The 13,055-nt window shown below is 42.9% G+C and overlaps 1 protein-coding gene and 1 pseudogene across 11 annotated transcripts in view; both read right to left on the bottom strand.

Moving 5' to 3' along the window:
* The window catches only part of DIP2C (disco interacting protein 2 homolog C), a 483,413-nt gene extending 473,511 nt beyond the window's left edge, over nucleotides 1-9,902 (bottom strand). For 3 of the 11 annotated variants that reach the window (XM_075125976.1, XM_048837653.2, XM_048837657.2), the window contains exon 1: nucleotides 9,365-9,900. Coding sequence is in view for 7 of the 11 variants with exons in the window: in XM_048837653.2 (XP_048693610.1) it covers nucleotides 9,365-9,449 (85 nt within the window). In the remaining 4 variants the exon portion in view is untranslated. Of the gene's footprint in view, nucleotides 1-9,364 lie in introns of all 11 variants that reach the window. The other 8 variants (XM_048837652.2, XM_048837656.2, XM_048837651.2 and 5 more) reach the window with 5 other exon arrangements.
* A 2,086-nt stretch (nucleotides 9,903-11,988) lies between these two features.
* Nucleotides 11,989-12,145, bottom strand: LOC125633159 (U2 spliceosomal RNA; annotated as a pseudogene).
* Nucleotides 12,146-13,055: the final 910 nt, after the last annotated feature.

Below are 13,055 nucleotides of genomic sequence, written 5' to 3'. Positions count from 1 at the left end.
TCTCAGGTTGTCAGCTTTCTTGCTCGCTTTACTCAAACTACCCAAGGTATGATTTTATTTATTTTTTTTTTTAAAAAAGAGGTCCCTGGGAGCAGTTAACACATAGGGCCTAATTTTTAACTTTAACTGTAAATTTGGGTGCCCAGTTCCACACCTGGATGCTTTGTGCTGATCAGTGTATCCAGATTTGGACACCATGTATGAAAATTATGGTAACTATATTACTGTAGATACGTATATAAGTGATCTAAGTGTTGACCAAGTCAACTCAAGTATTGCTTCTCAGATGGCCTAGTTCTCCCACTGCCCTTGCAAAAGGGAGTGCAGGAGTGCCATCTCCATGGTACACTCCTCCCATCCCCCCTTGCATCCTGCAGAAGTTGCTCTGTTAGCACTCCACCAGGCTTAGGGGAAGAGAAAGAAGATTAGGAATCAGGAACTGGCCATGCTTCAGCACCATTCCCTGCAAACCTCCCCGCCTACAATTCCCCCATTTGTACTTAGAACTGCATTAACTCCTTCTGGGTCTCCTCCACAGCTGCTACTGAGAAGCCTCAGGAGACTCCAGTTCAAAAGCAACATAGATCCTCTTAATGTTGTGGCCTTCCAAGCACCTCCTGCCTCGGGGAACGATTTGCAGGGAATTCCTCAAGATGAGTTGCCCCTCTGTGCTTTATTGCAGCAGAGGATAATGTGCCCCCAATCTATTTCACAGTTTTTAAGGATGTACTTAGTAGTGGCACTGAAAACTTGATCAAGCAATTAGAAGCCCTAGTTAACATGACTGTAAAACTCATTTGACTGAGTTACACAACCCTAAAATGAGCAATTCTCTGATTTGCATCACTAAGTCAAGCGGCATTATGTGAAACCAAGACTTAGATTTTTAGCATATACTTACTGAATAACATAAGAAGGAGACGGAAATAAACACTGCACAGGACAGCAGGGGTCTGGAAATGCACCAATCTCAGCCTCATGAGTTGAGGAAAGAAAGGAAACGTTACAACAGTGACCTTTTTAGACAATGACAGAACACCGTTAATGAGCTCTGGACAGTGGGCCACATCCCATCCTCAGCTAGATGACTGGGGACAGCAAAACTGGTCCTTAGGAAGGGGGGCAGAGTGGGATCATCAGGACTTCAGCATAGACAAGAGCTCACCCACAGGGGAGGTGGGGAATATACATGCAAAATTTCACAAGGATTAAGGGTTTATGTCAAATCTGCTATGTACTGTGGTGCATTCTTATACAGCGGTGAGTCATCTTGTCTGACAGTTGTTGAAGAATTAATGCAGTTATTTAAAAAGTCCTGCTTGATGTTTTATATAAATATCCTCTTATAAAACTTAAAATTAAGTCAGTGAATTTTAAGTACAGAAGCGATACATTACATTTAGGATTTTCTGGCTATGTCTATACTACAAATGTGCCGCTGTAGTGCGGACACTTCCTACATCTACAGAAGGGCTTTTTCCATTGATGTAGATAATCCACTTCTCCCAGAGGTGATAGCCAGGTCAGCGGCAGAATTCTTCCATCAACCCAGCTGTGCTCTACATTGGGGTTCGGTCAACCTAACTACAGCGCTCAGGATGCGAAACTTCATAGCCCTGAGTAATGTAGCTAACAATCTAATTTGTATGCGTAGACCAGGCCTGCCTCCCTCCTCCCACACACTTTGAGCTATAAAAACCTAAAGGTACCTATTGATGTCCCGATCACTTTAGATAAGCTATTACCAGCAGGACAGTGGGGTGGGAGGGGGTATTGTTTCATGGTCTCTGTGTGTATATAATGTCTACTGCAGTTTCCACGGTATGCATCCGATGAAGTGAGCTGTAGCTCACGAAAGCTCATGCTCAAATAAATTGGTTAGTCTCTAAGGTGCCACAAGTACTCCTTTTCTTTTTGCAAAGACAGACTAACACGGCTGTTACTCTGAAATTTATCTTTCTGCTGCTCTCCAGTCTCATTATACCTGAGTTTTATATAGAATGAGATTTTTTTAATAATCATTTTTCCGAAGAAAATTAAAGGGAAGTTTTACTCTGGACCACAGATTAACGGAGTTACGAGGGTAAAGCCTGTTTGAATCTAAATGTGACAGCGTACTCCAAAATATGGAAGAATATTTTTAGATGTGGGCTAGGCTATCTAAAGGTATCATATTGAATAACAATATACATGAAGTGGTATAGTTTGGCAAGGGAAAGCAATGTTAGGCTTTTACCTGCTGGACCGTACAGTAGAACCAGAGATAGGCAACATGTAGTGTCAGAAAGGCCAGGCCCTCACTCCATTTATTCTTGTTATAAATAAACTGCTTGCTGGCTGCTTTACCAACAAAACTGATGCCCCTGAGGCAATTTTCACACATCCTTGAGAAGAGAAGCAATGGTGTCTCTGTTGTGTAACCCAGTACTGATAATCTGAATGATCTATCAAGTGTAACACTTCACCATAAACCATTGCTCAATAGCAGCCTCAAATAATGATATATTCACAGCATACTTTCAGGAGAGCTGCTTTGGGGAAATCCTCAGAATATGCATTGTATGTTTTACAAGACACTAAAATATGTTTCAAATGAATGAGTAGCCAAGGCACACCAGTGCCATTAGGGAAATCCTTGTGATGCATCAACATCCACTAAAGGTCTTGAGTTCAGATATCAGAGCGAAGCCAAATAACTACAAATGTAACAAATATTAAAGCTCTGATTCCCTTGCTTTAAATGAGAGCATTAACTCATGAGCGACTCTGGCTGCATTTATAAAACTATCAGCTCTCTTGCTCTCCTCTCAAACCAGTACACTGTCCAGCATAACTGATGACAAGAGCTTCACCTTAAAGTTTCTTTCGATCCCACTGGACAGGTTGGTTGTACCCATTTGCTAGAGTACCATCTGTTGAAGAATGAATTAAAGCAAAAGAATTACTGTGTCCCCAAATTCATACAGGTATGGTAGTTATTCAGGTTTCCACAGTCTTAACCTGCTATGCTGGTACAGAGTCAGCTGGCTAATATTCTTAAGTACTAACTATAGGAAAAAGAAAAGGAGTACTTGTGGCACCTTAGAGACTAACCAATTTATTTGAGCATAAGCTTTCGTGAGCTACAGCTCACTTCATCGGATGCATACCGTGGAAAATACAGAAGATGTTTTTATACACATGACCATGAAAAAATGGGTGTTTGTATTTTCCACGGTATGCATTCAATGAAGTGAGCTGTAGCTCACGAAAGCTTATGCTCAAACAAATTGGTTAGTCTCTAAGGTGCCGCAAGTACTCCTTTTCTTTTTGCGAATACAGACTAACACGGCTGTTACTCTGAAACCTAACTATAGGAACTAAGGTTCCCTGGCGCCAACCCAATGAGTATATCCAGACATACAGGTTTGCTGCTTTTAGTTTCCATGGTAGACCCTGCCAACTACATCTCCCTTCTGAAAGCACTTGTATTTTTGCTGACTGTATTAGTCTAGTAGTGTATGAGGCCCTTGCTTTCCTATCCTGAAGGAAACACTGCATAGTAACAGACACAAAAAGAGGAGATGGGTATGGGGAGCACATAGCCCTACAACCAACAAATTAATTTGCAACCTGGGCCAAACAACAACCCAATAAATCCAAACACTAATGCACATAATGGGGCCAATGGACATAACTAAAACTGAGGGCCACATTAATTAGCTGAACATGCATCCAGACCCTCTGCGAATCAATAAATATTCATAAAAAAGATCTGCTGACATTTTATGAAAAATATTCTTTTTGTAAAGGTTCATAAACAAAAAACTATGCCACATATTCATAAAATGGAGGAGGAAAGAAACTAACATATACAGCATATAGTGAGAATAATTTCTGAACAGGATGTTTTTCACATTTTCCATATGGCATCTGTGGTTCCTTACGTGTTTCTACAAGCTTATCTGACACTTGGATAAAATAATGGAAGAAATTTAAAGCATCTTTTCCCAATTAATTTAGGATCAGAAAGTAATTTAAAGGGCAATGTAATCTTGTATACCCTTAAATTAATCCAAAGAAAAAGAGAAGTATTTCTAGAGCAATTCTTTCTAATTGGTAGGCACTTTTAAGAAATGGATGGGTCTTTTAATTTTGATATTTTATAATGCACAGACATTTACAAAACACTTTTATTACTATTACATCAGATCTTCAGTTAGTAGAAAATAAGATGATTCATCTAATTCCATCCAGTAAAAAAATTATACAGGGTTAGAAAACTAAAGGCTCATAAAATTGCAAACAGCCTTAAAGAACTACACTATGAAGTGAGATGCTGATTGCATCAGCCCAGAAGAGCTACAGTTCATCAGCTATGCAAGCACCAGTACAGACAGTAGAAACTACTACCAAGCTTCAGAGCAAGCCCGTAATCTCCCAGTGTACATGCACACACACTCATACAAACATAGAATCATAGAATATCAGGGTTGGAAGGGACCCCAGAAGGTCATCTAGTCCAACCCCCTGCTCGAAGCAGGACCAAATCCCAGTTAAATCATCCCAGCCAGGGCTTTGTCAAGCCTGACCTTAAAAACCTCTAAGGAAGGAGATTCTACCACCTCCCTAGGCAACGCATTCCAGTGTTTCACCACCCTCCTAGTGAAAAAGTTTTTCCTAATATCCAATCTAAACCTCCCCCACTGCAACTTGAGACCATTACTCCTCGTTCTCTCATCTGCTACCATTGAGAACAGTCTAGAGCCATCCTCTTTGGAACCCCCTTTCAGGTAGTTGAAAGCAGCTATCAAATCCCCCCTCATTCTTCTCTTCTGCAGGCTAAACAATCCCAGCTCCCTCAGCCTCTCCTCATAAGTCATGTGTTCCAGACCCCTAATCATTTTTGTTGCCCTTCGCTGGACTCTCTCCAATTTATCCACATCCTTCTTGTAGTGTGGGGCCCAAAACTGGACACAGTACTCCAGATGAGGCCTCACCAATGTCGAATAGAGGGGAACGATCACGTCCCTCGATCTGCTCGCTATGCCCCTACTTATACATCCCAAAATGCCATTGGCCTTCTTGGCAACAAGGGCACACTGCTGACTCATATCCAGCTTCTCGTCCACTGTCACCCCTAGGTCCTTTTCCGCAGAACTGCTGCCTAGCCATCTTAAAGAATATTGAACTGGATGATAGAAGACCCACTACTTACCTAAAACACTTTCACAAACCATTGTTTTGCATTTCTATATTTTCAGAGACACATTGTAACATTTTTCCCTGCTCCAACATTAAGGGAAAACATCATGGTAAGGTATACACTAATGCCTTAAACTGAACATAAAATTACACCTCAACACTTAACATGAAAGTGGACTTAACTGCTGAGATGACGAATTTACAGTACACATATACATATTTCACCTTCTCACATGGATTTAGACTGCAGACATACACTACAAGGTTTTTGCGACTCTGGCCACACCAACTTTTAAATCATATTAAGAAAAGTAACATGATCTGAAAGTGGTTAACTGAATTTACATCCATACTACATTTTAAAACCCTTTAAAAACTTTGTTTTTTTTTAAATAATCATTTTCAGACTTCACCAGAGCTAAGCCTGTCACCAGTGGAAATGTAGGCAAGGATTGCTGCAGAAGTTTGGACAGCCTTCCCTAACCATCATAGCACAACCCCTACAAATTCAACACTTTCAGAAGGTACATCTCCTCCTTGCAGAGCAATGCAGGTCAGCTTCAAGATTTGGACAAAAATCATAGCACCCTCCCTTACCTTGTCCCATACACTTCGATTCATATCCAAACTGGTTATGGGGCAGGGCGTGTGGTTACCGGGCAGGGCGTGTGGTTACCTTGACCACTGAATTCAATGAGACTTTGCACGAAGTCAGGCACTACCCAGCTTGAGCAAGTAGATCAGAATCTATTTGTAAGTGAAAAAATACTGCTGCCCCACTCAAAAAAAAAAAAAAAAAAAAAAACCAAGCTGAAAGACACTGAGGTTGTAAGAGCCAAACAGTGTCTTGTGTGCTTGTGACACAGCACTGCTCTCCCAGTCCCAAAGAGACTACTAATACGTATGAAGTTCAGCACATTCATAAATACTTGCAAGATTGAGCCCATCATTTGTACAAGCTGGTTACAACACCTGAGAAGTATTGGCTCTAGAATAAGAAACCACAATCAATCAGTCACTCCTTGCCAAAATGCAGCAACTTTCATCTGGAAGTTGCCCAAAAGCCTCTGGTGCTCACAAGTGTGTTTTGCACTATGGGACAGGTGCACCAGGAGTCCTAGAATGTACTGGTACAACTTACAGTTATGAGACATAGCTCACGGATGTGTCAACACCGAGTTGCTGGATAGATACACTAAAACATACATAAGCATAAGCAATGCAATCAATCATTTCACACAGTCAACAAAGTGAGCTGTAGCTCACGAAAGCTTATGCTCAAATAAATTTGTTAGTCTCTAAGGTGCCACAAGTCCTCCTTTTCTCTCTACAACAGTTTTCTTCCATAAGCCCTCTTTCAGGAAAGCCCTTAAGCAAATGCTTTAAGTTAAGCTTACCTTTAAGTCCCATTAACTTTCATAGGACTTAAGAACATGCATAACTTTCTAAGTGCTGTCCTAAATCTGTTTGCTCTCCCGAGTTTCCTGAAACTGGGCCTTAATATACAGACACACTATCACAACATAAGTGCAACACACACTAAGACCCTGATCCTGCAAGCGAATGAATAATGTGCTTAACTTTACTATTGTGAGCAGTCCCATTGATTTCAATTGAACTGTTCAAAATAGCAAAGTTAAGTACACACAAATGTTTGTGGGATCAGGGCCTAGCAATGCAAAATTGCTCTGAAAACTATTTAAAGTACTGTGCTATCATGATAAGCATATTAATTACCTACAACTACACCTTCTAATAGTGATCATAGTGTATGTAGAGATATATCTACCTTGGGAAATTATGGGCATAGGCCAAAATTTCCAATGTGGGTGCTTAAAGTTAACAAATGAGTGGCATAATTTTCAGAGGTGCTGAGCACCTGCAATCACCATTAGATTCACTTCATTTAGACCACTCATTTAAGTGAAGTCACTTCAATGGTGCTTGGTCTCCCCTTCCCTCCTCCCTTCTACCCCTCTCCCATTAAACCATTCATGTATTTAGAGTTAAAAAATATGGGTGCCATGTTTTGAAGACATTGGCCATACTTGCCCACTAGGAGTTGGGTTCAGTGCCACAAAGAAAGAGATACTGTTCGTGGGCTAAGTTCAGTCCAGCTGGAACTCCAATGAAGTAAATAATTACACCAAGGATGAAGCTGGACTGTGTGTACAAATGTCTAATTGCTAAACATATCCTACTTCCTCAATATATTACTGGATTATGCTCAGCACACCAACACTCTGTGTTCTTAATCACAGAAATATATCATTCAGAGGGAAGCTATGTTCAGATTGATTACAGCATCCTGAAAATATAGTATATATTAAATTTGTTTTCATTACTATACTGTTGATATATAGATCATACTCTATATAAACTCAACATCTCTACATGCAGCCAGATTGCTGGGTATCCAGCATACTCTAGTATAAACAGTCAGCTTTTCCTGTCCCTATTAGCACAGATAAGGGCCAATCAATGCACTGTAGGCTACAATAAGGCAATCTCCCTTTTTAATCTCCTTTATTTCAAGATTTCAGGGTACTGAAAAAAGCTACAGGACTGAGAGCAATGCACAGAGCCACAAGCTCATTCTGCTCTTCACCCTGAAAGCGTTAAAAAGGAAAACACAATGTCAACATCAGCTCCTCCCTGCTGTGGAAATTGGCATGAGTACATTTTACTTCCTGGCAACAAGCCCTTCTAAAACCGTTACAAAAAAATGAAGTTCGATATGTTGAGCTATTCCAACGACTAATTTGGGACATGCTGGGTTATTTTTCCCCCTTCTGTTAAGCGTCATTCTAACAGCCTTTCCGAGGTGGATGAACGTTAATTGTCTTTGATAAGAGAGAGGGACCAACCAACCGTTAGCAGAATTTTACTCCTGGACACAGCAAACTCTAGCGTTACGATACAGAAATACTCTCACTCTCTTCCCCAGAGAGGAATATATTAGATACAAATTATAGATTTAGTGTGACATTTGAGCACATGAACTCGTTACTAGCCAACCAATAAATAATCCTCATACAAAATAATCATTTGGCACATCTCCTTACTTAACCCAATCTGACACACATCAAAATGTGAAGCGAGACACACGCTGGGTGGAGGGTTTAGTCTCTTCAGCTTATCCTCCAAATCAGAGGAACAATAATATGAGAATTACACTGACATCTTTTCCAACCAGGGAATCCGTGGAGCATCCAAACAGACCAAACCGGAGAATGATCCCAAGCTCGCAATTAAAAATGTTAAACGACTTTTCTATTTAATCTAAAATCCTTGTTTCTCCTACAGAAATAATTAACTGGCTTTTTTTTAAAATAAACCTTCCTAAATATTATTATTTTGTTGCAACTGATTTAAATGTGGACTCCACTGCATGGACTTCAACGCAAGTCCCTGGATATATTCAAATAGGTTTTGTTACAAAGTATATAGCAGGTTTCTGTAATACTGCATTTTCTTGGCAGGACAGGAATCCCTGCAAGCCCAGCCCTTAAGATTTTTCCATCTTCCGTAATAAAACATGCAACACTGGAGCAGCAAATCCTGCTGCCAAAGCCCCCTCTTCCATCTCCACCAGCACTGTGGCAGGAGAGGCAGCGAGAAAGAGGAGGAATTTACAGTCAGAAAAAAAATTACACAGCCTCAGAAAAAGGTAGTGGGGGGAAGGGGCAGAAAAAAGAGAGACAACAGGCGCCATCAGGAATTAGGGAGAAAACAAAAGCAACCACGGAAAAAAATATTCAATAAACCAGTTTCCAGAGAAACTGAAAATGCAGCGAATTCCTCATGGAGAATCACAAGGAGAAAGAGGGAAAAAAAATCAACCCCATGTTCTGTGGGATTCTCCCCCCCCCCCTCCCTTCCTTAGGCTGTGTAACATAGCAGGAGAAACTGACACTCACAGGAAACAATTGTACCATGCAAAATACACACAGGAGATGAGGACACAAAGCTGGGGACGAGAGGTTACACACTGCAGCAGAGACAATCAACCTTCCAGGGGAACCCCCCCCATCGAAGTGTCACTCCCCCTCGGCCCCCCGGTTCTCCTCCTAGCCACCACCACCCTGGAGCTGCAGACAGCCCCGGAGCGGGGTCCCCTCGGGTCTCCCGGCGGGCGAGGCTGGGGTGGAAATGAGAGGGACGATCACAAATCATTTACCTTCCGATAATTCCAGCTCCAGCTCAGCCAGCCTGGCTCTCACCTCCAGAGGCAGGGACATGCTCTCAAGGCTGCGGTCCGCCATACTCGAGCCAAGGAGATTTTCTCTCCCCTCCTCTCTCTCTCTCTTCTCTTTGTTTGCAACAGAAAAGGGGGGAACGTGGGGGGCTTGCGGTGGATGCCAGAGTCCTCGCGCGGTCTCAGCGGTGCATGCAGGAGGGAGGCGGACGAGGAGTCCGCGCGCAGGGATGGGGTGGAGGGAATGCAGAGATTTCTCCTCTCCTCCTCCTCCTCCTCCCTCGCCGCTTCCTTCAGGGGAGCCCCGCCATGGCCGCCGCCTGCCGCTTGCAGCTCCTCGGCACCGCGGCTCGGTCTAGCCCGGCCCCCGCCCGGTGCAACCCGCGGGGTGACTCCTGCACAGCGCGCCCGGGCTCCGCGCGATACGGCTCCGGCGAGCGCTCGAGACGGCTGCTGCGGGGGGAACTGCGGCGCGGCTGCCGCGGCCAGCGAGAGCGGCTGTCACACGCACGTGACCCGCCGGGTGCGGCGGCCCCCGCGCGCCCCTAGGGGGGGCGCTCGAGCCCACCCCCCATCTGCCCGGGCGGCCCGCGGCAGGGCGGAATGGAACGCTCCCGGGAGCTCCGCTGGCGCGCGCGGGCACCGGCGGCGAAGTTTGCGGCGAGCCAGGTGGCTGGGCTCTGCCCCGCCGCTGCGAGCCGGGCGACGCCGTGCGCTGGAGGGCGCCGCTCCGCCGCCTCGTCACTGCTCCCCGGGGCATTTCGGGGACCGTTCACGGGTGGCGGGTCGCCAGCAACGCTGTCTTGCCCCGCGTGCCCTTAGGTAACATGCCACGCTAGGCAGCCTTTGGGGGCTTGCTCTAAAAGTCCCGCCGGTTTGGGGTTCGGTTTTTGCGCAGCATTTTGTGCCATCGACATTTGTTGCTCCACGTTTGTCTGCGTGACAGTTATTTTCAGTGTATTGCATCTGATGGTGGTTTATGTGCTAACGGTGTGTGCTTGGCGCTGTACAAACACAGTGCCCTCGCCAGCCCGCTCTTCTGTCGAAATTTGCCGCTCAAGGTTAGGGTATCGGGTCACGTTCGTGTATGTCATTCACAACTCTCTCTCTGCTCTGAGGTTTTTACGTCTAAAAATGACTACAATATGAATTAAACAAGCAAAACAAATTATTTTACATCATTTCTGGAAGCGGAAGGCGGTATAATAAAGGCTTTTCTACATGGAGTTGTTCCAGAATAGCTATTCTGGAATATCCCTGAATAACTATTTTTGGACATTCTTATTCCAGAGTAAGAGTGGTGGTACCTTCATCCAAATTCATTTTCAAGTGTGGACAAGTCCTAATACTTACCTCTTTTATAATGCTCTTTAACTTCGAAGTGCTTTACAAAATAGTGAGTTAGTCTTCACACTGTGATCTAAGTATTGTCATCCCATTTTAAGGGAGTGAGGAATACTAAGTCCCATGTCCACAGAGGGAATCAATGTGTTGCAGTAAGATCTCTTTTCCATGTTCCCCATGTTACCTGTGAGAAGGTCATGTGCTTTAGAACCTGGGTAGCAGGGACAGAATGTTGAAGCCAGCGGGGCTCTTGGCTGCTTGGAATGACAGATGTGTAAGGACCTAGCAGGTGGCAACGCTGCACACAGGTGCCAAGCAATTTACCCAAATTCAACATCGGAGATAGAAATAATACTCAGATGTCCTGAATTCCATTTTTTTTCTCTAACAAACCAGGCAACTTTCAGCATATTCTGATATGTTCATTTTGAACTACATTCTGCACACCAAGAAACAAACAGCGAGTACACTTTAATGAAAGCATATGTGTGTGTATATTCCGTTGGTTGGGGAGGGACCTCACCACAATTCTGTTCGTTCTTGTTTCATTTAGATTATAGTGTGTCCATGCTTATGCCTCACAAATCATGACTTTCATTTAATGAGTCTCGGGAAGCTGAAAGGAGGGATACTATGTGTAGACACTGTTAAAAACGGTTAGGAAATCAGTTCTCTTATTATAAGGATGACAGTTAATGAAAAATATAAAGATATAATACAAGGCAGTGCCTTCCTTCATCACCCCATATTCATTAAACTGGGGGTTACAAAACTTTTTCCCCTGAGGTCCACCTATGCAGCTGCAATAGGCATCGCGGCCCACTATTAACACTTCTTGAGGAAAATTATTCATTTTAATGATTACATACATATAAACTATAACACTAAATAAACAATGTACATATTTCCTTTTCATTTTAATGTAAACAATTGTGATGATATAAATCACTAGCAATATGCACTCAAAGAAGTGCTTCAAGATCTCTTTGAAACCAGTTTTAGTAAAATTACACTTTAAAAAAATGTTGAGAGCAAACTGTTGTATTCAAATAGGGAAAACACGGTTTTGTATAACACTGAACAAGATTACAACACGAGTCACATGGAGTTAAAGATTTACTAAGAGCTTGACTGGAGAATGCAGTTGCATCTACCAACGGACTGCCCGGGACTGTAGTTTGGGAATCCCTGCATTAAACCAGTTGCTGTATTATAACAAGCATACTGAACATCCGCAGTTCTTTCTCTCTCCTTCTTCCTCCAAGGAGTTCCTGGAGACACTTTGTGGAAAAGAAGAAGCAAGCTGCTAGACCATCTTCTAGTTCCAAAAATCCATCTAATACATAATCCCCAGACAGAGATGCATAAAGATAATAATAGATGCTGCACTTGATCTTAATCAGAAGGCCAAGAAGTCATCATTCTCAGTTCAAAGCCTTGATTTACAAGAAGCACATTGGATCCAATCCTGCTCCCATTTAAGTCAGTAGCAGCAAAATAAAAGAATGTAGGAGCTCCTTTGAAAGAGCAGAGTAAGCTTTAGAATGTGTCTGTAGTAGGGAATTTTACAAAGATTCCCACCATATTACCACTAGTTCAGATGAACTGGCTTCTGGTGTCTTCCCACTGTCATGTTTAGTTGACATGGTGGTAAAAGCAATCCTGGGCTCTGGGAGCCTAGGCCTCCACTGGTGCTAGGGTTGCCAAGCCTCCAGGATTGGCCTGTAGTCTCCCAGAATCAGCATCGATCTCCCGGTGACTATTGAAAGCAATCCGGGAGATTTTAATAGGATATTTTCAGAAAATGACATTACGTCATGCTAGGGGGAAAAATTTCCTGGAATAACTTCAGTCAGAGTTGGCAGCCCCAACTGGTGCTAACACTAGTTCAGTTAAAGTAATAGTGGAACCAGGGGGAATATTTTTGTAAAATTCAGTAATGTTGACAAGGCTTTAGCTCAAATAAATTGGTTAGTCTCTAAGGTGCTACAAGTACTCCTTTTCTTTTTGCGAATACAGACTAACACAGCTGTTACTCTGAAATTTGTCAGCATAGGTACTTTAGCAGCATAACACTCCTATTTGCAGCTTATCTTATACAGGCAAAATGGAGCCAGCCTGAGCAAAGCAAGCTATACTGGCAAACGCATCGTTGTGCCAATATAACTATCTACACTAGAGGCTTTTGCTGACTCTGCTATGTCAATCAGGAATCACTCCTCTTCATAATACTGTCAGAGATAGCTATGCAAGTAGAAATATGTGCTGTAGACATGATCTTAGTAGATGAATCCCTTAATTTCATTTGCTTCTATTTGTTTAGTCATTA

This window comes from Caretta caretta, chromosome 2 (genome assembly GCF_965140235.1).
Source record: "Caretta caretta isolate rCarCar2 chromosome 2, rCarCar1.hap1, whole genome shotgun sequence".
Lineage (NCBI taxonomy): Eukaryota > Metazoa > Chordata > Testudines > Cheloniidae > Caretta > Caretta caretta.
The sequence above is the reverse complement of the archived record's forward strand: the minus strand, read 5'-3'. Positions and strand labels throughout refer to the sequence as shown.